The sequence below is a fragment of the Bufo bufo genome, chromosome 9 (assembly GCF_905171765.1).
Source record: "Bufo bufo chromosome 9, aBufBuf1.1, whole genome shotgun sequence".
Taxonomy (NCBI): Eukaryota; Metazoa; Chordata; class Amphibia; order Anura; family Bufonidae; genus Bufo; species Bufo bufo.
In genome coordinates, this window is record NC_053397.1 from 141110220 (window position 1) to 141137916 (window position 27697).

The 27697-nt window shown below is 44.1% G+C and overlaps 1 protein-coding gene across 1 annotated transcript in view; it reads left to right on the plus strand.

Moving 5' to 3' along the window:
* Window positions 1-27697, plus strand: part of L3MBTL2 (L3MBTL histone methyl-lysine binding protein 2) — an 837765-nt gene that overhangs the window by 72151 nt on the left and 737917 nt on the right. The window contains exon 4 of the mRNA XM_040406869.1: window positions 17424-17547. Within this exon, the coding sequence (XP_040262803.1) occupies window positions 17424-17547 (124 nt within the window). The remainder of the gene's footprint in view (window positions 1-17423; window positions 17548-27697) is intronic.

The following is a 27697-nucleotide window of genomic DNA, read 5'->3' on the forward strand; positions in this document are numbered from 1 at the left end:
AACCCAGCTTTTTTTTAGGGTTATGAAAAGGCAAATCTGCCCAGCTATGGCACTGTTTAGGTTGTGAAGGTGGATTCACCTTGGTCGATGTAGTGTTCTGCTGTCTTGCTTGCTGCTCCTTGTACTGGTAACCCAGCTCCCAAGACCCTAAAAGGCAAATCTGCCTAGCTATGACACTAATTAGGATTGTGGAGGGAGATTTACCTTGGTAGATTTTGTATTCTGCAGTCTATTACAGGTCCATATGACAGTATCCCAGCTTTCCCAGCACCCTAAAAGGCAAATCTGCCTAGCTGTAGCACTATTTAGAACTAAGGCAGAATTTGTCTTGGTAGACTTAGTACTTTGCAGTCTATTACAGTTCCACATTGTTTTAGCCCAGCTTTCCCAAGAAAGGTCAATCAGCCTATCTATGACACTATTTAGGATTGAGGATAATGATTTATTCAGTTAAACGTAGTATATAGCAGTCCCTATTACAGCTACACAAGATGTTTTACCCAGCTTTTCCAGGAACTTGAATAACAGATATGTCTAGCTATGCTACAGTATGGAGGATTTGTCACAAGGATTCTTACTGTGCTTTTCCAGGCTCCTGACTAGCAAGTACAACTAGGTATTGTACAATAGGGGGGATTTGCCAATTCATAAATAGGTTGATCTGGCATTCTGCAGACTAGGAAAGCTGGGTAGCATTTTCTTTGATGCGGTATATTGGTTATATAACATAGACACAAAGCTTCCCCGATACCCCATGTGAATCTGTTGTATGGTAGCAGGGCAACATGGTCTGTCATCACCAATGCAGCTATTCAGTGTTGTAATCCAACTTTTCTAGGACACTAAATGGCAAGTTGGTCCTGCTTTATAAAGGTATTTATCACTGCATAACTAGGCTAATTTAAAATTCAGCAGTCTAGGAAAGGTGGGTAACAACTTCTGCAGAGATATAAGGGAGGCCACATTTGGTGCATACATTCTGTATACACTATTGGTCATTTATCAAACTGGTGTAAAGTATAACTGGCATAGTTGCCCATAGCAACCAATCAGATTCCACCTTTAATTTTTGATAGCTCCTTTGGAAAATGAAAGGTGGAATCTGATTGGTTGCTATGGGCAACTAAGACATTTCTGCTTTACACCAGTTTGATAAATGACCTCATATATCCATAAATATAATATCAGTTCAACTGTGAGAATATATTATTTATGTAGTTTGGTAGCCAGCCTACCGTCATATGCTACCCAGCTTCTTAAAGCCTGTTTCACACTGGCATTTACTTTGTCCAGCAGGCTGTTCCGGCATCCTGCCGGATCAGTACTACCGTGTACACCTGTGAGCTGCCGGATGTCTGCCCGGCCCCATTCAGTATAATGGGGAGAGGTGTAGATCTGGCCGCAGCACGGCAAATATGCAGAGATGTAAATATGCATGCAGCGGTATTTGTCTGTCTGCCTGCCGGACCGAGTAAATGCCAGAGTAAAAGTAGCCTAAAGCTGCTGAAAGTCAAATCTGCACAATTATGCACTGAAGGGTGGAATTTTCCCCACATAACTAGGCAGAGTAGCTCTTCAGCTATGCCTGGTACTAGATAGATAGATTACAGAATTTTTTACCCTTTAAGACGCACCGGTCCATAAGACGCACCTATGTTTTAGAGGAAGACGGTAAGAATTTTTTTTTTCATTAGACCTTAGACCATGTCAGACCTCCAATGTTAATCAGAGCTCAGCTCACAGCCCCAATCAGACCCCCAGTGTTAATAAGACTCCAATAAGACCTCATCTCAGACCCCCAATCAGACCTCATCTTAGACCCCAATGTGAATGACCGCCAATCAGACCTCAGATAAGAGCCCCAAAATGATTAAGACCCCCATTCAGACCTTAGATCAGCCCCCCATGCCTCTTATTAGCCCCCATGCCTCTTATCATTTGCCCCCCATGCCTCTTATCATCAGCCCCCCATGCCTCTTATCATCAGCCCCCCATGCCTCTTATCATCAGCCCCCCATGCCTCTTATCATCAGCCCCCCATGCTTCTTATCATCAGCCCCCATGCCTCTTATCATCAGCCCCCCCATGCCTCTTATCATCAGCCCCCCCATGCCTCTTATCATCAGCCCCCCCATGCCTCTTATCATCAGCCCCCCCATGCCTCTTATCATCAGCCCCCCCATGCCTCTTATCATCAGCCCCCCCATGCCTCTTATCATCAGCCCCCCCATGCCTCTTATCATCAGCCCCCCCATGCCTCTTATCATCAGCCCCCCCATGCCTCTTATCATCAGCCCCCCCATGCCTCTTATCATCAGCCCCCCCATGCCTCTTATCATCAGCCCCCCCATGCCTCTTATCATCAGCCCCCCCATGCCTCTTATCATCAGCCCCCCCATGCCTCTTATCATCAGCCCCCCCATGCCTCTTATCATCAGCCCCCCCATGCCTCTTATCATCAGCCCCCCCATGCCTCTTATCATCAGCCCTCCCATGCCTCTTAAGATATATACAAAGGTATACAAAGACAAAGATTAAGTAAAGTAACAGTCACTGAGAGTCATTAATAAACAAAACTCCAGCGTGATTTGCAAGTAGTGTTACTTTTATTGGAATTGCGGCTTCAGCGTAACGTTTCGGCCTATTGGCCTTCTTCAGACTAATGCCGCTGGTGATGGTGAGAAGAAATTGGCGCTCTGTGGCAGTGTAATGCGGAAGTACCGCTGGTGAGAGCGCCACTCTCACCAGCGGTACTTCCGCATTACACTGCCACAGAGCGCCAATTTCTTCTCACCATCACCAGCGGCATTAGTCTGAAGAAGGCCAATAGGCCGAAACGTTACGCTGAAGCCGCAATTCCAATAAAAGTAACACTACTTGCAAATCACGCTGGAGTTTTGTTTATTAATGCTTAATTGGGGCGGGAACCCTACTCCAAGCCACAACAGAGTGCGACAAGGTTACAACCAAAAGTCACTGAGAGTCATCAACAAATGGACGGGCTCCATCGACCAGCGCCCAACATGGCACTCGGCCAACACCCTTGCGATACAAAGAGAGGTGATGGTAGCAAGACATCTTAGGCTACTTTCACACTAGTGTTCGGGGCTCCGCTTGTGAGCTCCGTTTGAAGGGGCTCACAAGCGGCCCCGAACGCATCCGTACTGCCCTAATGCATTCTGAGTGGACGCGGATCCGCTCAGAATGCATCAGTCTGGCAGCGTTCAGCCTCCGCTCCGCTCAGCAGGCGGACACCCGAACGCTGCTTGCAGCGTTCGGGTGTCCGCCTGGCCGTGCGGAGGAAAGCGGATCCGTTTGAAGTTGACACAGTATGGCTCAATTTTCAAACTGATCCGTCCCCCATTGACTTTCAATGTAAAGTCTGGACGGATCCGTCTGAAGCTACTTTCAGACAATATAATGCAGACGGATCCGTTCTGAACGGATCCCAAGTCTGCATTATATGAGCGGATCCGTCTGGGCAAACCCCAGACGGATCCGCTCTGAACGGTAGTGTGAAAGTAGCCTTACCCTGATGATGTCTTCAATGGAGCTGAGCTCTCTGTCCCAAAACTAAGGGGGAGATTTATTAAACTGGTGTGAAGTACCTGTGTGAAGTTGGCACCCCATGTTTTTAAATTTCAAAAAGAAATACACCATTCGTTTGTGCTGCGTTTTTGCTGGTTTGTGCCGCAAAAATGAACGTTTGTGCCGGTTCGGTTCCTGAGACATTGCGCGTTAGATTTTTATGAAGCCCCGCCCACTTTCCACCCCATGTTTTTAAATTTCAAAAAGAAATACATCATTCGTTTGTGCTGCGTTTGCGCTGGTTTGTGCTGCAAAAATAAACGTTTGCGCCGCTTTGGTTTCCGAGATATTGCGTGCGTGATTTGCTGAAACCCCGCCCACTTTCCACCCCATGTTTTTAAATTTCAAAAAGAAATACACCATTCGTTTGTGCTGCGTTTGTGCTGGTTTGTGCTGCAAAAATAAACGTTTGTGCCGCTTTGGTTTCCGAGATATTGCGCGCTTGATTTGCTGAAACCCCGCCCACTTTCCACCCCATGTTCTTAAATTTCAAAAGGAAATACACCATTCGTTTGTGCTGCGTTTTTGTGCTGGTTTGTGCCGCAAAAATGAACGTTTGCACCGCTTTGGTTTCCAAGATATTGCACGCTTGATTTGCTGAAACCCCGCCCACTTTCCACCCCATGTTTTTAACCCTGACCCTAGACCCCCCAGGTGTGCTGCAGCTTGCCCCCCTCCCACAACTTTTTTTCTGCGTACGCTGACTGTGGCCGGGACTCTTAGCGTCCGGCCACTGTTAGCGCATCGCACACCCTACCGCTGATCAACTTCGGACGGTTGATCAGGGAGTTCGAATTTTTTTGAAAAAAAATTCACATTTTTTGTCTTTGTTTTTTTTTTTGTCTGTTAGGTTTAGGATAGGTTTGCGAACACCCGTCCCCCCACGCACACAAAATAAAGTTTATCACGCACACACACACTCTCCTATGGCCCGCCGGATGTTCTCGGCTGAGGAGGCATACGCCCAGCTTGCCTCCGAGTCCGAGAGCCCCAGTGAGGACGATGATGACCCCACTTTCCTTTTGTCATCCGCGTCCTCCTCATCATCTAGCGATGATGATGAGACCCCAAGGCGGCGGAGACACCGCCAGGCGGAGCAAGGTGACCGGCATGCTAGGGACCCTGTGGCCCACACTAGTACGAGAAGCTCTGGGGCTCGTACTAGTTTTCCAGCCCACCAGTTAAGTCCACCGGAGCCCCCTACCGGTGAACTTGTCTGGTATACCCCAGAGCGTTTTGAGCCCGTGATTCCTGATTTTGTAGGCCAACCAGGAATCCAGATTTCCACAGTGGGCTTCACTGAATACGACTACTTTAGTCTTTTTTTCAGTGACCACTTTGTGAATCTGATGTTGGAGCAGACGAACCTGTACGCCCAACAGTTCATTGCTCAACACCCGGGCTCCTTTTTGGCTAGGCCCGGTGGCTGGACTCCGGTCTGTGCAGCCAAGATGAGGACTTTTTGGGGCCTCGTGCTGCATATGGGCCTAGTCAAGAAACCTAGTGTCACGCATTACTGGAGTGGGGACGTCCTCTACCAGACCCCACTTTACAGTACGGCCATGACACGTACCTGATTTTAGGCCATCCGGAAATGCCTGCGTTATGCAGATAATGCAGCATGTCCCCCCCAAGGTGATCCTGCCTATGACCGCCTGTACAAAATCAGGCTGGTCATCGATCATTTTGGGGCCAGATTTGTGCAGGCCTATGTACCTGGAAGGGAGGTCGCGGTTGATGAGTCTCTCATTGCTTTCAAGGGGAGACTCATTTTCCGCCAGTATGTTCCCTCTAAGCGGGCGAGGTATGGCGTGAAGCTGTACAAACTTTGCGAGAGTACCTCAGGGTACACTTACAAGTTTCGTGTGTACGAGGGGCAAGATTCCCGTATTCAACCCTGCAGCACACCTGGGGGGGTTTAGGGTCAGGGTTAAAAACATGGGGTGGAAAGTGGGCGGGGTTTTCAGCAAATCAAGCGTGCAATATCTCGGAAACCAAAGCGGCGCAAACGTTAATTTTTGCGGCACAAACGCAGCACAAACAAATGGTGTATTTCTTTTTGAAATTTAAAAACATGGGGTGGAAAGTGGGCGGGGCTTCATAAAAATCTAACGCGCAATATCTCAGGAACCGAACCGGCACAAACGTTCATTTTTGCGGCACAAACGCAGCACAAACGAATGGTGTATTTCTTTTTGAAATTTAAAAACATGGGGTGCCAACTTCACAAAGGTGTGTGAAGTAGAACTGGCTTAGTTGTCCAAAACAACCATCCAGATTCCACCTTTTATTTTTCACAGTTCCTTTGGAAAATGTGCGGTGGAATCTGATTGGTTGCTATTTATAAACACCAGTTTGATAAATCTCCCCCTAAGTGTTTTCTACTCTCCTGGCCCCTCCTAGCTCCACCTAAAGCTGTTTCACACAAATGTGTGCAATCCGCACCTGCAAGACCAGCAGTGTCCAGAACAGAGGATCACACTCACACACAGATTGTGATTTCTGGACTGCTTGTGTGAAAGAGCCCCAAAGGTTAGTACGCATGTACAGTTACCTCATACTGCAGAAATGTGGCCAGATATAGACATCACTAAGTAGTTACATGAAGTTAAAGGGGAAGAATGAATTAAAAACCTTTTTCAAAATGCCTTCCTATGTTGCTGTACTCTTGTCTAAGAATACTGCCATCCTAAGGGGGAGGGTGTAAATGAGGGTGGGTGTTTCCTCCATAATGTTGTTTCTAGCCACTGATACTCCTCCTCGCAGTCTGTATTCTCATCATCCTGACAGGACCTTATGTTGTCACTAGGTCATGTGACCCCTGTTTTTAGACTTGCAAACATCAAAACACTTATTTGATAAAATTATTATGTTTAATTTCCTAATATAAAGGGGCTTATAGAATAACTAACATAGATCTATGCAGTTGCTGGTTGTTTCAAATTGTTCATTTATCAATCCAAGTTATTTTATCAAGTGGAGTGGCATTGGATTTTGGATTTGGTTATAGCTGGCACTGATACAAAATCTATTTTGTACTGTTAGTAACTGGAATATCCCTTGCTGGCTCACATGCACTAGAATCTCCTACATTTAAACCTAAATCTTATTGGTGAAATTAGAAAGCGTTTTCCATATGAAGACATTGGAGTATAGTGACTAATAAAAATGTGCCAGAATTCTTAAATTTACTAAGTATCTTAGGGCTCTTTCACACTTGCGTTCTTGTCTTCCGGCATAGAGTTCCGTCGTCGGGGCTCTATGCCGGAGGAATCCTGATCAGGATTATCCTAATGCATTCTGAATGGAGAGAAATCCGTTCAGGATGCATCAGGATGTCTTCAGTTCCGGAACGGAACGTTTTTTGGCTGGAGAAAATACAGCAGCATGCTGCGCTTTTTGCTCCGGCCAAAAATCCGGAACACTTGCCGCAAGGCCGGATCCGGAATTAATGCCCATTGAAAGGCATTGATCCGGATCCGGCCTTAAGCTAAACGTCGTTTCGGCGCATTGCCGCATCCGACATTTAGCTTTTTCAGAGTGGTTACCATGGCTGCCGGGACGCTAAAGTCCTGGCAGCCATGGTAAAGTGTAGTGGGGAGCGGGGGAGCAGTATACTTACCGTCCGTGCGGCTCCCGGGGCGCTCCAGAGTGACGTCAGGGCGCCCCAAGCTCATGGATCACGTGATCACATGGATCACGTCATCCATGCGCATGGGGCGCTCTGACGTCACTCTGGAGCGCCCCGGGAGCCGCACGGACTGTAAGTATACCGCTCCCCTGCTCCCCGCTCATACTATGGCAACCAGGACTTTAATAGCGTCCTGGGTGCCATAGTAACACTGAACGCATTTGGAAGACGGTTCAGTCTTCAAATGCTTTCAGTACACTTGCGTTTTTCCGGATCCGGAGTGTAATTCCGGCAAGTGGAGTACACGCCGGATCCGGACAACGCAAGTGTGAAAGAGGCCTTAGACCTTTTTTGCAACTTGCTTAGCAGGTGGATGTGGTTTAGTGGAAAAAAGTGTGGCTTAGGTTGCAAAACCGTGATTGCACCAGAATTTTGCCACAATGTAAGGCAACTAATAATTGGTATAAACTTACAATAGACAGCCTAAAAATGCACAACATTTATCATCCAGTATCAGCCACTGCAAAAAATCTGGTGCTACCTGCACATGTTGAGGATTATGTATATTTTTTCCTCCTGGATATTTGTGCAGAAAATCCATTGTGTATCACATTTCCATCAAAGTGAATGAGATTTCACAAATCTCATGTACACTTAGCTTTTTTGTTTCGTCTGATAATTGACCTGCTTTGCAGATTTTGAAATCCACAGCATGTCAATTACATGCAAGTAATACATTGAGAAAAGCGGAAAAAATTCAAACCATTCTGGGTGGCGCTGATGCAGAAGAGGCTCATTACTCTGAAGGTACCGATAAAGGTAATCTTTTATTCAAGAAAAGTCTACGTGTTTCGGGGGCAGAACATCCTGTCGGGTATATAAAGCAAATGCTTTATATAAAGATAAAAAAAAAATTTAGCGGATCAAAAGAAAAATTATGCAAACGATATTGATTCGGGAGATGGACATAATCATCTCCAAACGAGTTCGATCAAGAACCTGATTATTTTGTGCAATCAGTAAAACAGGGTACAAGCGTCTATGCAAAAATATAAATGTTTTATTATACAATAGTTTAATATACAATCAAAAATGAATCAACATAAATTTCAATAATATACAATGATATGCAGTACCCAGAATTCACCACTATATGATGCCAACAAAACAATACTCAACCAATATTATGCAATACAGCTTTAAATTTGTGAGAGATATACAATCAATGGATTATGCGGAAAACTCAATCAAGAAGATGACAGATACGAGCCCTTGCTCCGCCCCAAAAAAATGGTGACCAATCTCAGATACGGGGTGGTATGGTAGTATTGCACAAAACTTATAAATTATTGGCTTGATGTCAAACTAGGGAATACTAAGATTCCCAACAGAGAGTTACTCCAGTATTATCCCCTTTATTCAGTTATATGCATCGTAACTGAAACAAGAGAGAACACTGATGTGGCAACTAACGTTACACGTCCGCAAATGAGCGGGTACCTGACTAAGTATCAAGCCAATTAATTTAGATCAATACTACATAAAACAAAAATATACATTACCCAAGGGTCAAGTGATGTGCAGAGTCTTGGGGCAGCCAGCTCTCGAGAGTTCTTCCCGATAATCCCAATGATTCTCCAGAGATCTATAATCCCAATGTTTCTTTGTTTTTTTTGTTTTTTTTCTCCTTTCCCTTTTTTTTTTCTTTTCTGGTAACTGGTTTCTTAACCCAAAACTTATCAGATGAACACGCCCTCTGAGTTTGGAACTTCCAATCATTGTTGGATGGGTGTGGGCATTGATAAGGAGCATGACGTCATAATACTGCCCAGAATGCACTTTTGCTACTGATGTCGTATCAACTGCTCATATCTAGGTGGCACTGTTGTGTAAGCAATAGGCATCATACCATTAAGGGTTAACTCATATATGCCTGATATTTTTACTACTACACCTCTGACGTCTAGAGGCCTTGTCTCAGGGCCGAGGGACAAACTTTGATACATGCATGTATACTTTGAGGAACATCTAGACAATTCTCACGCTGTGAAATTCATGTTCAGATAGGAAAAACAATGAAACCTCAGAATTTGCAGGTGCGGTGTATCTTCTAACTTTCTAAATGTATAATATATTGTTACTATAACACTAGCTTTTGAGCAGCACAGTAATCTTCTCATGGACTTACTTTGGCCTACATGAAAATCCATACAAAACAGTGAATATAAATCAACATTGCTCTTAAAGGCAATGAATACCCATTATAACTAAAATAAGTATATATAACTGTTTACACTTATGAAAAAGCACAACAAATCCCCCTTCATCAGGACAATAAAAATTATTACATTTAAAACATGATTCTTCCAATTGTTTTATGCACTCAGTTTGAGCGCAATGTGTGCGAGTCACATGGGTGGGGAGGAGGTTGGGGGCGTGAAAGTTTGAGCGGTCGCTAGGATACCGACATTCCCCTCAGGTTCAGGTGGCCAATTGCTATGCAATGTGGGCTGTACCATTACTCTGTTACACTCCTCTTGGTGACGTGTCGTGGGCGGTAGTTTCTCTGATTGGTCCGGCCTCCAGGTGACGTCAGTGGGGGCGGTCTTCAGATGACGTGATTGGTCCGGCCTCCAGGTGACGTCAGTGGGGCGGTCTTAGGGTCCATTCACACGTCCGTTGTTTCTTTCCTGATCTGTTCCGTTTTTTGCGGAACAGATCTGGACCAGATCTGGACCCATTCATTTTCAATGGGTCCTGAAAAAAAATCAGACATTGAGCTGTCCGATTTTTTTCAGGACCCATTGAAAATGAATGGGTCCAGATCTGGTCCAGATCTGTTCCGCAAAAAACGGAACAGATCAGGAAAGAAACAACAGACGTGTGAATGGACCCTTAGGGTGACGTAATGGTTCCTAGTGCTGTCTTTTATTGGGCTAGCTTCTGGGTGACGATTAGGGGGCGGATACAGGCTCTCACTCCTGATTGGTCTTAATTTTTTGGGGGCGTGCGTTAGGTAGTGACGCCGTGTGATCACATGATTTTTTCTTTTTGGTCAGGTGACTGTCATCTACTCCTCCGTGTCCGGCTGTCATCAAGAATAAGCAAAGAAGGTATGTATATTTGTCTGATCTCTATATGCTGGCTATGTGGTACTTCTGTCCTGTAGTGTATAATACGCGGGAGTCTCCGGCGCAATTTTGGATGGATTGTGTATACTCAGATGCCGTATAGTATATATCAGGTCAGGACAAAGAGGGGCAGCTTTGGGTGAAGGGGTCGCACTGATGCGATACATGTCTAAAACAATTACGCATTCTTGCGTGTAGTAGGTAGTGCCTGGCACTGGTAGTAAGATCAGTAAGAAATCTTAAAACTATTTTGATTTAAAAAAACCCGATTTGAGCGGTCAAAAAATGAATAAATCGATAAAATAATAAATAATTAATTAAATAAATAAATACCGTAAGTAAAAATGGACGTATATAGATAGAGAAAATAACTGGGTTATAAGCGATGGTTATATATATAGATAAAAGAACTGGGTTATAAGCGATGGTTAGGAGTGATCATACAAAAGTATCTGTCTTTGTGTGTGTGTATATATGTCTATATACATATATTTTTATTTTTAGGGGGTCTAGAATTATATCGAGAGGAACGTTGATGTGGGTGTCCGGTAGCTACTCATTGAGTATGGTGTATGTCTATTTTTATACTGATATCTGTATTTTTTGTTGTATTTTGGTCTATGGTCTCGATTTCTAGCTATTGTATCGATCCTTAGTTTTTTTTGTCTTATAGTCACCACTAGTGTCATGGGTTATAGTATGGTCTCATTTATCTCATTGAGCCTATACAGTGATACCTCGGTTCACGAACGCTTCTGTTCACGAACAACTCGGTTCACGAACAGAAAAGTTCATAAAAATATGCTCCGGTTCACGAACTCCGCCTCGGTTCACGAACAGGAGCCGCGGCCATTTTAATGCTATTTCCAGGCTGTCACATGGTCGTGACTTCTTGTAGGAAGACCGTGGAGAGAAGAAGAGACACAGAAAGAAGTACTGTGAGTACTCTGCAAACATTTTAAGTGATTTTTTGATTTTTGGTGTGCTTTTTAGCACATACAGTACTGTACAGTTCACGGGACACCCAATATGGCTCCCAAGAAGCATAGTGGAAAGAAGAAAGTGCGGAGCAGCAATGAAGGTGACAATGTGCAAAGTGGAAATGCAAGTGACAATGTGCAAAGTGGAAATGCAAGTGACAATGTGCAAAGTGGAAATGCAGGTGACAAGAATGTGCAGCGCAAGCATGGTGGCAAAAAGAAAGTGCAGAGCAGTAGTAAAGGTGACAGCAAGGTTGTGAAGAAAATAACCATTGAGCTATACTATACTGTACTAATGTGTATTGTAATTTGTTTCATATTTTTGTGCTTCAAAAACCCCCAAAAAAAGGTCAGCACGGATTAACCGGATTTACATTGAACCCTATGGGAAAATGTGCCTCGGTTCGCGACCAATTCGGTTCGCGACCAGAGTCAGTTCACGAATTAAGTTCGTGAACCGAGGTATCACTGTAGTTGCCAGTGCCACCAGTGTCATGAGTTACAGTATGGTCTCACTTATCTCATTGAGCCCGTGCGGGGTCAGGGTGTCTAATTGATAGATCCAGTATACCTCTCTTCTCTGGAGGCTGCTGAATCTATTATATGGATTGTCTGGTATGTAGTCTATGGGTGTGATTTTTAGTGTGTGTTCGCTTTTTTCTGGTGTTGTGGCACAATGTCGTGAGATGCTGTGTTTTGGGCATAATTTTTGTATGTTGTGTCTGTGTTGATTGACTCTACAGTGCAGCTCTTGTGTCGTCCGCCCCACGTACTGGAGTCCGCATTTGCACTCTATAAGGTATATTACATAACTGCTTTTGTTACAAGGGTATTGTTTTTGGTGGTGATGGAGATATCTAGGAAGTCTATTTGGTTTCTGTTATAGTTTGGGGTAACATTTTTACCCCAAACTATAACAGAAACCAAATAGACTTCCTAGATATCTCCATCACCACCAAAAACAATACCCTTGTAACAAAAAACATATTTCAAACAGGTAGACACTAACAGTTACATACATTACAAAAGCTTTCACCACAAGAAATGGCTCCAAAACATCCCTTACAGCCAGTACAAACGCATAAGACAAAACTGCACAGAGGACACAGATTTTGTAGAATAAGCTAAAATTATTCAGAAAAGATTCACCGACAAAGGCTACCCAAAGGGAATAATAAAAAATGCTTATCAAAAGAGCAAAAAAAAAACAACACAAAGGGAATGCCTAACAAACAACAAAGAAGAAAAAAAGACAGGAACAGAAAAATACCATAAACACCTAAACTTGATCACACAGTATAATACTTCAAATAAAGCTATACAAGACATCCTGGCCAAACACTGGCACATTCTAAGACGGGACCCCTATCTTGAAAAATACCTCCCACCAAAACCCGCAATTATTTACAGAAGGGCACCAACTATAAAAAATACTTTGGCCCCCAGCAAAGGGAAAAATACAGTTGCAAGAAAAAGTATGTGAACCCTTTGGAATGATATGGATTTCTGCACAAATTGGTCATAAAATGTGATCTGATCTTCATCTAAGTCACAACAATAGACAATCACAGTCTGCTTAAACTAATAACACACAAATAATTAAATGTTACCATGTTTTTATTGAACACACCATGTAAACATTCACAGTGCAGGTGGAAAAAGTATGTGAACCCTTGGATTTAATAACTGGTTGAACCTCCTTTGGCAGCAATAACTTCAACCAAACGTTTCCTGTAGTTGCAGATCAGACATGCACAACGGTCAGGAGTAATTCTTGACCATTCATCTTTACAGAACTGTTTCAGGTCAGCAATATTCTTGGGATGTCTGGTGTGAATCGCTTTCTTGAGGTCATGCCACAGAATCTCAATCGGGTTGAGGTCAGGACTCTGACTGGGCCACTCCAGAAGGCGTATTTTCTTCTGTTTAAGCCATTCTGTTGTTGATTTACTTCTATGCTTTGGGTCGTTGTCCTGTTGCAACACCCATCTTCTGTTGAGCTTCAGCTGGTGGAGAGATGGCCTTAAGTTCTCCTACAAAATGTCTTGATAAACTTTTTTACTTCGATGATAGCAATCCGTCCAGGCCTTGATGCAGCAAAGCAGCCCCAAACCATGATGCCCCCACCACCATACTTCACAGTTGGAATGCGGTTTTGATGTTGGTGTGCTGTGCCTCTTTTTCTCCACACATAGTGTTGTGTGTTTCTGCCAAACAACTCAACTTTGGTTTAATCTGTCCACAGAATATTTTGCCAGTACTGCTGTGGAACATCCAGGTGCTCTTGTGCAAACTGTAAACGTGCAGCAATGTTTTTTTTGGACAGCAGTGGCTTCCTCTGTGGTATCCTCCCATGAAATCCATTCTTGTTTAGTGTTTTACGTATCGTAGATTCGCTAACTGGGATGCTAGCATATGCCAGAGACTTTCGTAAGTCTTTAGCCGACACTCTAGAATTCTTCTTCACCTCATTGAGCAGTCTCCGCTGTGCTCTTGCAGTCATCTTTACAGGACGGCCACTTCTAGGGAGAGTAGCAGCAGTGCTGAACTTTCTCCATTTATATACAATTTGTCTTACCGTGGACTGATGAACAGCAAGGCTTTTGGAGATACTTTTATAACCCTTTCCAGCTTTATGCAAGTCAACAATTCCTAATTGTAGGTCTTCTGAGAGCTCTTTTGTGCGAGGCATCATTTACATCAGGCAATGCTTCTTGTGAAAAGCAAACCCAGAACTGGTGTGTGTTTTTTATAGGGCAGGGCAGCTGTAAACAACACCTCCAATCTCATCTCATTGATTGGACTCCAGTTGGCTGACACCTCACTCCAATTAGCTCTTGGAGATGTCATTAGTCTAGGGGTTCACATACTTTTTCCACCTGCACTGTGAATGTTTACATGGTGTGTTCAATAAAAACATGGTAACATATAATTCTTTGTGTGTTATTAGTTTAAGCAGACTGTGGTTGTCTATTGTTGTGACTTAGATGAAGATCAGATCACATTTTATGACCAATTTGTGCAGAAATCCATATCATTCCAAAGGGTTCACATACTTTTTCTTGCAACTGTAATACAAAAATCCCAACGGAAACTCGAAAAGAGCCAGTAGGCAGCTTCAAATGTGGGACAAAACGTTGCCTCTGCTGCAACATGATCGTGCACAATAGTAAAAATTTCAGCTCAACAAAAAATGGTGCTACATTTACAATAAAACATCATCTAAACTGCAAAAGCAGTTATGTAATATACCTTATAGAGTGCAAATGCGGACTCCAGTACGTGGGGCGGACGACACAAGAGCTGCACTGTAGAGTCAATCAACACAGACACAACATACAAAAATTATGCCCAAAACACAGCATCTCACGACATTGTGCCACAACACCAGAAAAAAGCAAACACACACTAAAAATCACACCCATAGACTACATACCAGACAATCCATATAATAGATTCAGCAGCCTCCAGAGATGAGAGGTATACTGGATCTATCAATTAGACACCCTGGCCCCACACGGGCTCAATGAGATAAGTGAGACCATACTGTAACTCATGACACTGGTGGCAACTATAGGCTCAATGAGATAAATGAGACCATACTATAACCCATGACACTAGTGGTGACTATAAGACAAAAGAAACTAAGGATCGATACAATAGCTAGAAATCGAGACCATAGACCAAAATACAACAAAAAATACAGATATCAGTATAAAAATAGACATACACCATACTCAATGAGTAGCTACCGGACACCCACATTAACGTTCCTCTCGATATAATTCTAGACCCCCTAAAAATAAAAATATATGTATATAGACATATATACACACACACAAAGACAGATACTTTTGTATGATCACTCCTAACCATCGCCTATAACCCAGTTCTTTTATCTATATATATAACCATCGCTTATAACCCAGTTTTTTTATCTATATATATATATATGTATATCATGTATTACTATGTCCATTTTTACTTATTTATTTATTTAATTATTTATTATTCTATCGATTTATTCATTTTTTGACCGCTCAGATCGGGGTTTTTTAAATCAAAATAGTTTTAAGATTTCTTACTGATCTTACTACCAGTGCCAGGCACTACCTACTACACACAAGAATGCAGCATTTTTTAGACCTGTATCGCATCAGTGCGACCCCTTCACCCAAAGCTGCCCCTCTTTGTCCTGACCTGATATATACTATACGGCATCTGAGTATACACAATCCATCCAAAATTGCGCCGGAGACTCCCGCGTATTATACACTACAGGACAGAAGTACCACATAGCCAGCATATAGAGATCAGACAAATATACATATCTTCTTTGCTTATTCTTGATGACAGCCAGACACGGAGGAGTAGATGACAGTCACCTGACCAAAAAGAAAAAATCATGTGATCACACGGCGTCACTACCTAACGCACGCCCCCAAAAAATTAAGAGCAATCAGGAGTGAGAGCCTGTATCCGCCCCCTAATCGTCACCCAGAAGCTAGCCCAATGAAAGACAGCACTAGGAACCATTACGTCACCCTAAGACCGCCCCACTGACATCACCTGGAGGCCGGACCAATCACGTCATCTGATGACCGCCCCCACTGACGTCACCTGGAGGCCGGACCAATCAGAGAAACTACCGCCCATGACACGTCACCAAGAGGAGTGTAACAGAGCAATGGTACAGCCCACATTGCATAGCAATTGGCCACCTGAACCTGAGGGGAATGTCGGTATCCTAGCGACCGCTCAAACTTTCACGCCCCCAACCTCCTCCCCACCCATGTGACTCGCACACATTGCGCTCAAACTGAGTGCATAAACAATTGGAAGAATCATGTTTTAAATGTAATAATTTTTATTGTCCTGATGAAGGGGGATGTTCTGCCCCCGAAACACGTAGACTTTTCTTGAATAAAAGATTACCTTTATCGGTACCTTCAGAGTAATGAGCCTTTTCTGCATAAGCGCCACCCAGAATGGTTTGAATTTTTTCCGCTTTTCTGTATGTATTTTATCCTGATAACTGCTATCACGGCAAGGGATACAGACCAGGGGCAGCAGATGCAGTCTTTTCCTCTCCCGTGAACTGGACGGGTAATTATCCAGAAAAACGATTCGGAGGCGTTGTGACCTATCACAACCGCATTCGGTAAGCATAATCAGTGCTTTTTCTTATACCAAGTACTGTAGGGTTCTACACACGAGGTGCTGCCTCCTCTCTTCTTTTTTCTCCTTTTAAGTAATACATTGAGGGAGATTTATAAAAACTGGTGTAGAGGAAAAAGGGCCAACCGATCAGTTTCCAATCTTCATTTTTCAGAGCTCCTTTGAAAAATGAAAGGTGGAATCTGATTGGTCACTGTGGGCAACTAAGGCTACTTTCACACGAGCGTTCGGGTGTCCGCTCGTGAGCTCCGTTTGAAGGGGCTCACGAGCGGCCCCGAACGCATCCGTCTGGCCCTAATGCATTCTCTGCATTCTCAGTGGAGGCGGATCCGCTCAGAATGCATCCGCCTGCCAGCGTTCAGCCTCCGCTCCGCTCAGTGAGCGGACACCTGAACGCTGCTTGCAGCGTTCGGGTGTCCGCCTGGCCGTGCGGAGGCGAGCGGATCCGTCCAGACTTATAATGGAAGTCAATGGGGACGGATCCGCTTGAAGATGACACTATATGGCTCAATCTTCAAGCGGATCCGTTCCCCATTGACTTTCAATGTAAAGTCTGAACGGATCCGCTCAGGCTACTTTCTGACTTAGAAAATTTTCTAAGTTATAATGCAGACGGATCCGTTCTGAACGGATGCAAACGTCTGCATTATCGGAGCGTAACCGTCTGATGTTTCATCCGCTCCGAACGCTAGTGTGAAAGTAGCCTAAGCCAAATTTCCTTTACACCAGTTTTGATAAATCTCCCCCATTTGGTTTTTGGTGCAGAAATGTACCGAAATTCATAGAATATTTCTGCAAGTCAAGCCGTACTAATGTGCAGGTAGCCTTAGACTGCTTAGTCTTAGTGAACATCATCTAAATTAGTAAATCTGACTAATTTAATATTGTTGAACTCATGTTAGTTTGTTTCCATAGGGTAAACCACCTACAAAGAAGGCAAAGGTTCTGCACAAAGCTTCTTGGTCTGCTAAAATCGGTGCATTCCTCCATTCTCAGGGCACAGGACAACCAGCAGATGGAATACCCTCTGGACAGGATGGTAAGATAGTTTACAGAGCAGTTAGTGTGAATATAATGAGAAGGCCACACATAGCGGAATTTCAGCTGCAGATTTTACCATCTGCATTCAAATGGTTAAATCTATACTGCAGCTCAATTCACAGAATTTTTTCCCAGCGTATGGAAGAGATTTCTTAGAATCTCATCCACTTTTCTGGTTCTATATCCTCTACATGTGAACATACTCTAAATTCAAATAAAGAAAATAACCAATTCTGTCAGTTATGTATTTGCATAGATCACAATAGAGCTACAAGATTGTATCAATGAGTCAATTACCAGTACCTGCTCAGAGGTATATCGTTATATTAAAGGAGTTCTGCAGTTTGTTTTAACTGATGATCTATCCTCTGGCTGTTTGAGAAGGCAGCGGCGCTCCAGCAGCGCCGCGGCCTTCTCACTGTTTACCGCAGGCCCAGTGACGTCACGACTAGTATCAACTGGCCTGGGCGAGGCTAAGCTCTGTTCACTTGAATGGAGCTTAGCCCCGCCCACGCTAGTTAATAATAGTCGTGATGTCACTGGGCCAGCGGTAAACAGTGAGAAGGCCGCGGCGTTGCTGGAGCGCCGCTGCCTTCTCAAACAGCTGATCGGCGGGGGTCCCAGGTGTCGGACCCCCGCCGATCAGATGCTGATGATCTATCCAGAGGATAGATCATCAGTTAAAACAAAGTGCAGAACACCTTTAAAGGACTTTTGTTAGCAGATTTGTAACTGTGAAACTGTCTGATCTGCTGAAGGCATCTGTGTTGATCTGTGAAAAAGGAAGTTGGATCTAGCGGATAAAATCAAATTCTTCTTTATTCAAAATTCATATTAAGATAAAAACACGCATTATTGGTGATAATGTCAACGCGTTTCAACCAGAACACTGGTCTTCCTCATGGACATACAAAATTTTAAAAAACAAGCATGGATTATATAACCCCTACAACAGGTGCTGGAAATTGTACTAAAGGCAATTAACATCAGGTGCAAAATACTCAGATAACAAAAAGCTGGGTAGTCAGATGTAAGTTATATACTAAGACATCAAGCTAGAACATTGGAGTGACAACATAATAATAACATGATAGACAATGAGCCGACATATAAGGCTTAACCAATGCATTATGAGATTACAGATATTAGTAATACTTCAGAATAGACAGGAACAAGCACACATAGTAGTATAGCCATGTGGACAATACGTCTGTGTTCCAGTGGCGGATCCAGGGGGGGGCAATTGCCCTCCCGAGCTGGCGGCGGAGCACAGGGAGATGAGCGCTTCCATTGTGGAAGCGTTCATCTCCAGTCATCTGTATCGCCGTCTTCAGGACAGCGATACAGATGCCTGTGCTGCGGCAGGGGAGGGAGAGGCGTGTCCCTTTCCCTTCCTCTGATAGGCTGCAGGCACTAGTCCGGCAGCCTATTAGAGGCCGGCGCAGGCGGCGCGATGACGTCATCGCGCCGCCTGAGCCATACAGCGCAGGACACAAGCCAGAAGAGGCCTGCATCGCATCGCTGACATGGAGGTAAGTATGTGTTTTTTTTTGTATATATACAATGCTGTTATTACTGGCGGGGGGGGGCTGTTATTACTGGCGGGGGGGGGGGGGCTGTTATTACTGGCGGGGGGGGGGCTGTTATTACTGGCGGGGGGGGGGGGGGCTGTTATTACTGGCGGGGGGGGGCTGTTATTACTGGCGGGGGGGGGGCTGTTATTACTGGCGGGGGAGGGGCTGTTATTACTGGCACAGAGGGGCTGTTATTACTGGCACAGAGGGGCTGTTATTACTGGCAGGGGGGCTGTTATTACTGGCACAGAGGGGCTGTTATTACTGGCACAGAGGGGCTGTTATTACTGGCACAGAGGGGCTGTTATTACTGGCACAGAGGGGCTGTTATTACTGGCACAGAGGGGCTGTTATTACTGGCACAGAGGGGCTGTTATTACTGGCAGGGGGGCTGTTATTACTGGCACGGGGGGGCTGTTATTACTGGCACGGGGGGGCTGTTATTACTGGCACGGGGGGGCTGTTATTACTGGTGGGGGGGGGGGCTGTTATTGCTGGCACAGGGGGGGCTGTTATTGCTGGCACATGGGGGGCTGTTATTAATACTGTCACATGGGGGGCTGTTATTAATACTGTCACATGGGGGGCTGCTATTAATACTGGCACATGGGGGGCTGTTATTAATACTGGCACATGGGGGGCTGTTATTAATACAGGCACAATAGGGGCATCTACTGAGGCCACAAAGAAGCGGTATTTTATATGGGCGCTCTGTACAGTACAATTTTATACTGGGACACATTATGGTGGGTACTATGGGGAAGGGGGGGGAGTACTTTGGGATCATCTACGGGGGGCACTAAGAAGGGGTATTTTATACTTGCAAATTATGGGGGACACTGAGGGCATCTACTGGAGCATTTTATACTGGTACATTATGGGGGACACTAGGAGGAAGGAGGGTGTGGAGTACAATTGGGGAATTTACTGGGGGCACTATATAGGGGTATTTTATACTGGGACATTATGGGGGCACTATGGGGACATTAGCTCAACTGGGGGCATTACAAGGGGGTATTTTTTGCACTGTCACATTATAAGGAGAATTATTTCTACTGGGGGGGCTTTATTACTCCCCCGTGGAATGACCCCCTAGTAGAAGTACCAGCCTCTCCCTGCTCTGCTATCCCTCTGCCCCTTCTCCAAATCCTTATGAAATCTTTCTCATTAGGATAAAACACAACATCAGCTCCGCCGAGCCCCCGGCCAAAGTGTTGAAGTGGCGTCCGAGATCCCCAAGGGCCAAGCCAAGTAATTGTAAGTTTTCATGTGAAATATGTTTGTTATACACATATATCCTACACTGTGTAGTCTGTTCTATAAGCACCATTGTTTTGTGGCGGCGGACAGAAAAAAAATCTGAAAGTGCCCCTCCCGAACCCAGGCTCTGGATCCGCCACTGCTGTGTTCACACTTAATAAAGTCAAGACGTCCCTGCGGTAATTCAGACCAGAGGGAAAGCATGAATCTAATGTCAGGATCCAATAGGCTTCTCTATCTTGTAGCTTCTTTCTATATCACCTCCATGAAAGGTGATATATATACACATTTTGCATGGAGAAGACCCGCACCTGTAAAGCCTTCTGCAATTAAGCCATGTTTTATTTGTTTGTTGGTGCATGGGCACACAGGCTGCAATTTTTTTCCCAATAGTCGGTGCTTTCTTGTACACTACAGGGTGGGCCATTTATATGGATACACCTTAATAAAATGGGAATGGTTGGTGATATTAACTTCCTGTTTGTGGCACATTAGTATATGTGAGGGGGGAAACTTCTCAAGATGGGTGGTGACCATGGCGGCCATTTTGAAGTCGGCCATTTTGAATCCAACTTTAGTTTTTTCAATAGGAAGAGGGTCATGTGACACATCAAACTTAATGGGAATTTCACAAGAAAAACAATGATGTGCTTGGTTTTAACGTAACTTTATTCGTTCATGAGTTATTTACAAGTTTCTGACCACTTATAAAATGTGTTCAATGTGCTGCCCATTGTGTTGGATTGTCAATGCAACCCTCTTCTCCCACTCTTCACACACTGATAGCAACACCGCAGGAGAAATGCTAGCACAGGCTTCCAGTATCCGTAGTTTCAGGTGATGCACATCTCGTATCTTCACAGCATAAGACAATTGCCTTCAGATGACCCCAAAGATGAATGGCCCCAAGGTCTCCCGATCTGACCCCCTTAGACATTTAACTGGCCCACGACGACCAATCCACTTTCCAGGAAACTGTTTATCTAGGAATGCTCAGACCTGACACCCATAATGTGGTGGTGCACCATCTTGCTGGAAAAACTCAGGGAACGTGCCAGCTTCAGTGCATAAAGAGGGAAACACATCATCATGTAGCAATTTCGCATATCCAGTGGCCTTGAGGTTTCCATTGATGAAGAATGGCCCCACTATCTTTGTACCCCATATACCACACCATAAATTTTTTTGTTCCAACAGTCTTGGAGGGATCTCTCCAATGTGGGTTAGTGTCAGACCAATAGCAGTGGTTTTGTTTGTTAACTTCACCATTCACATAAAAGTTTGCCTCATCACTGAACAAAATCTTCTGCGTAAACTGAGGGTCCTGTTCCAATTTTTGTTTTGCCCATTCAGCAAATTCAGTGCGCCGATCTGGGTCATCCTTGTTGAGATGCTGCAGTAGCTGGAGTTTGTAAGGGTGCCATTTGTGAGTAGCTAATATCCGCCGAAGGGATGTTCGACTAATGCCACTCTCCAGTGACATGCGGCGAGTGCTACGCTGTGGGCTCTTGCTGAATGAAGCTAGGACAGCCACTGATGTTTATTCATTAGAGACAGATTTCATGCGTCCACATTTTGGCAAATCCAACACTGAACCAGTTTCACGAAACTTAGCAAGCAGTTTGCTAACTGTAGCATGGGAGATGGGTGGTCTCGTAGGGTGTCTTGCATTAAAATCCGCTGCAATGACCCAGTTACTGCGTTCACCAGACATCAACACAATTTCTATCCGCTCCTTACGTGTTAACCTCGGCGACATGTCAAAGGCTGTAAACAAAGAGAAACTTGAAAATAACTCATGAAAGAATAAAGTTACGTTAAAACCAAGCACACCATTGTTTTTCGTGTAAAATTCCCAATAAGTTTGATGCGTCACATGACCCTCTTCCTATTGAAAAAACAAAAGTTGGATTCAAAATGGCCACCATGGTCACCACCCATCTTGAAAAGTTTCCCCCCTCACATATACTAATGTGCCACAAACAGGAAGTTAATATCACCAACCATTCCCATTTTATTAAGGTGTATCCATATAAATGGCCCACCCTGTATTTTATATCCATGGGATAATATATTATGTAACTTGCTGTCCTTATACAAAATTGGGAGAAACTTATGGATTAATGTTTTACCTTATAATATAGTGATTATACTGTAGTACCAGCACTGGGTGACTTTGTTTTTTTTAGTTTTATCTTGTTTTGATTTTTTGGGTATTTTCAAATACCTTCTTAGATGAAGACTGGAACCTGGCTATTGGGTTTCTGGCGTCTAATTTTAAATGTGTCACCCATTATGAGGCAGGGCTTAAGACCCTATTACAATGGTACCTTACCCCACAGAGGCTGCACACAATCTACCCCTCATCCTCCCCACATTGTTGGCGAGGTTGTGGCGCTAGGGGCTCCTTACTTCATATTCTGTGGGATTGTCCGATACTCACCCCCTACTGGCACAGTGTTTTTGACTTGATATCGGGGCTGGCAACCCAAAAGATTAAACCTATCCCGGAGCTGGCTCTCTTGTTTCTGGGTATACACACTATCCCCCCGGTATTTAGGAATATCACAGGGCATGTTTTACTTAGCGCTAAGCTGATTATTACTCGTCACTGGAAGCAACCAACCTCACCGACCTTGGCTGAGGTCATACAAGAGGTTAACTCGTCGTGTAGATACGAACATTCAATATCTTGCACGACTATTTCTCCTAAATCCAAGCAACTTACCTGGGGTCCTTGGCTCCACAACCCTAACTACTCACCCTAAATTTTAGATGACTATGTACCACTCAATGCTGGAAGACATCACCAAATGTTACTTAAAGACCCTTCCTTCCCCTCCCCCTTTCTCCCTTCCCCCCCCGTTCCCCTTGATTGTTATGGTCTTTTGTTGTAGACCTTAATATACTATGTTCATACTACATTAACCATATACATATTACGCTTTAGAAGCAAGTCTATTGTATAAGCGTGTACAAATGCTATTTTGATTGAGAACTATCAGATGTATGACTTTATTGTTATGCTTTATTAAAATGCCAATAAAAAAACGATTTACTCTAATAAATCATGTTTATTGATGTTTGCAAATTTATTTCTAATTTTATTTAATAAAGAAAATTTTTTTCTTTTTTTTTTTTACAAAAAAACATTCATTCAGACAAAAAGTGTTCCCATGGGTGCTAAATATTCGCCTTCTTTAGCTAATCTAACCATGTGTTTTTGGGAAGAAGACTACATATTCAATGAGCTTTATACACTAAAAATTGTGTTAATTTTTCGTGCTAGATTTTTAGCTGCGGTCCTAAAGGCAGGAAGATAGGTCCATACGTCCTATAGTTCAAACATGCAAAAAAAGGAATATAAAGTATTAGGTCCGCGCTATACACTTAAAGGGAATCTATCATTAACTTTATGCTGCCCATACTAACGGCAGAATAAAGTAGAGACAACACATACAACTTGTGTTTCACTCATAATGTACAAACTGATAAAATTTAATTCCTAGATCTCACATTACAAGGCATACCTAACCAAAAGATTATCTCCAGTATATTTAGGAAGCCGATGGCAGGTAACACAATATTGCATGCCTGCACTAATCGTCCCTCATCCACATTAAAAGCCATACCAGTAGGAAAAACAACTCGAGCCAAACGCAACTGTAGCGGTGAGACTATGTATTTAAAGCAATTAAAGGGGTTATCCGAGTTATTTTTTTGCTCTTTCTATGTTCCTAACTGGGCAAATGTAACAGCTTTCCAATTCACTCACTATCTCCAGTGGCTGGTTTCTCAGATTTCACTGAGGGTCACATGACCTGTGATGTCAGCTTCTCTCCCTGCTCTGATAAAGGTCGTTTACAAGCCTGTAAACGAAACGTCACTGTGCTGGCCACGCCCCCTTCACTTCTGGCTGTGTGCTCTATCCTAGGAATCTTAACCCCTTCAGCTGCACAGACTCAGGGCTGAAGTGTTTACTGTGTAGCTGCAGGCAGTGAGGAGACAAATGCTGGGCACAGGAGCTGAAAGAGAAGTTCTGCAAAGCATTACAGGTAGGGGGAAGATCCTGTGTGTATTAGCAGTGTCATTATATAAGTGGAACTTGTAGTTCTACACTTACAAGTTTTCTCCCAGCACTCAGGGCAGCTCTTGTATCCACTCCCTTAGCAGTGTCATTATACAGCTAGGACTTGTAGTCCTACACATACAACATACTGCTGAGTCTCCCAGCAGGCAGACATGTCACTCAGGGCAGCTCTTGTATTCACTCCCTTAGCAGAGCAGGGGGAGGGGCAGAGATTGTTTTTATTGCATGTAAACAAAGGGCCAGAAAAGAATGGGGAAATTAGGAAATATATATATTTTTTTTGCATAAAACTTGCTTAGCTCAGTTGAATATCAGATTTTCAGTGCTATATTATTTTTTTTCATAACTCGGATAACCCCTTTAACCCACATTAACAATCTTTTATCCAGCAGAGTGTACCCACAGTGGATGTTAGAAAGAGACAGAAATAAGTTATTATGATTTATTATTTGAAAACGCCAAAAAATCAAAACAAGAAACAAAAAACAGTCACCCAGTGCTGGTACTACAGAATAGTCCATTATATTATCAAGTTAAAACATTAATCCATAAGTTTCTCCCAATTTTGTACGAGGATAACAAATTACTTAACATATTATCCTAAGGATATAAAATAGTGTACAACAAAGCACCTACTGTTGCGCCAGTATGCCCAGGCACCAACAAACAAATGAAACATGGCTTCATTGCAGCGGGTTTTACAGGTGCTTACATATGTAAAACCCACAAAATCCTTTTTTAATCAGAATCGGACAAAAACTTACAACATCAAAGAATACATGAATTGGAGGGCTGCAGCTAACGATTATTTGAATAATCGATTAGTTGTCGATAATTTCATCGATTAATCTTGAAAAAACACCAAAATGACAAAAAAGGGATTTATATGATTTTACTTGAAAAATTATGTTCAAAGGCCATATTAAAACAAATTGTGGATGACACACTGTCATGGGGGATCTGTGGATGACACACTGTCGTGGGGGATCTGTGGATGACACACTGTCATGGGGGATCTGTGGATGACACACTGTCATGGGGGATCTGTGGATGACACACTGTCATGTGGGATCTGTGGATGACACACTGTCATGGGGGATCTGTGGATGACACACTGTCATGGGGGATCTGTGGATGACACACTGTCATGGGGGATCTGTGGATGACACACTGTCATGGGGGATCTGTGGATGACACACTGTCATGGGGGATCTGTGGATGACACACTGTCATGGGGGATCTGTGGATGACACACTGTCATGGGGGATCTGTGGATGACACACTGTCATGGGGGATCTGTGGATGACACACTGTCATGGGGGATCTGTGGATGACACACTGTCATGGGGGATCTGTGGATGACACACTGTCATGGGGGATCTGTGGATGACACACTGTCATGGGGATCTGTGGATGACACACTGTCATGGGGGATCTGTGGATGACACGGTTAAGGGGGGGGATCTGTGGATGACACGGTTAAGGGGGGGGGATCTGTGGATGACACTGTTATGGGGGATCTGTGGATAACACGGTTATGGGGGGGATCTGTGGATGGTGCTATTATGGGGGATCTGTGGATGACGCTGTTATGGGGGATCTGTGGATGACGCTGTTATGGGGGATCTGTGGATGACGCTGTTATGGGGGATCTGTGGATGACGCTGTTATGGGGGGGATCTGTGGATGACGCTGTTATGGGGGGGATCTGTGGATGGCGCTGTCATGGGGGGGGATCTGTGGATGGCGCTGTTATGGGGGGGGGGATCTGTGGATGGCGCTGTTATAGGGAGAGGGACCTGTGGATGACCATGCTATTGGGGGGATCTATGGATGACACTATATAGCATCTTATGCTATATGTGTCATCCACAGATCCCCCCCCATAACAGCGGCATCCACAGATCCCCCATAACAGCGCCATCCACAGAACCCCTCCCCCATAACAGCGCCATCCACAGACCCCCCCCCCATAACAGCGCCATCCACAGATCCCCTCCCCCATAACAGTGCCATCCACAGATCCCCCCCATAACGGTGCCATCCAGAGATCCCCCCATAACAGTGCCATCCACAGATCCCCCCCCCATAACAGTGCCATCCATAGATCCCCCCCCCATAACAGTGCCATCCATAGATCCCCCCCCATAACAGTGCCATCCACAGATCCCCCCCATAACAGTGCCATCCACAGATCCCCCCCCCCATAACAGTGCCATCCACAGATCCCCCTCCCCATAACAGGCCCGGCAGTAACTTTTACTTTAACTTTAAATCAGTGCATCTTTATTACCTTACAATGAAGCTCCACTAACAGGCAGAGCGGGCGGCGGCGTAACGTCACTCACTCACGTGACGAGCCTGCTCCGCCCACTTTATGAATGAAGCAGACGGAGCAGGCGCGTCACATGAGTAAGTGACGTTACATCGCCGCCCGCTCTGCCTGTTACTGGAGCTTCATTGTAAGGTAATAAAGATGTGCTGATTTAAAGTAAACCGCCCGCTCCCGCCCGTATAGCAACGAATCGGCCGATTATTCGATAACTGGGTTCGTCGACAACGAATCCCGTTATCAAATGTTATCGATAACTTTGATTAATCGTTGCAATGAACTGTAATTCTCACTGTGTAATTTATGTTATTCTCTGCACCCTTTGCAATAAGTTTTATGTAGGAAGCAGGATTAGGAACATATTGGAACATATTAATGATATTCCTAAAACTAATAGCCGCGTGTCTGGACCATCTAAGCATTTCAATGAGTGTCATGGAGGAAAAACTGCTTCCCTCCGAGCCTTTGGCACTGACGGGGTTAAGTCTTCCTTTCGTGGAGGTGATATAGAAAGAAAGCTAAAAGATAGAGAAGCCTGTTGGAACCGTTAGATTCATGCTCTCCCTCTGGTCTGAATTACTGCAGGGACGTCTTGACTTTATTAAGTGTAAACCCAGATGTATTGTCCACATGGCTATAGTACTATGTGTGCTTGTTCCTTTCTGTTCTGAAGTATTACTAATATCTGTAATCTCATATTGCTTTGGTTATGCCTTATATGTCTATCATGTTATTATTATGTTCTAGCTTGATGTCTTAGTATATAACTGACATCTGACCTAGCCATTCTGCACCTGATGTTAATTGCCATTAGTACAATTTCCAGCACCTGTTGTAGGGGTTATATAATCCATGCTTGTTTTCCATATCATCATCATGACGGCATCACAAG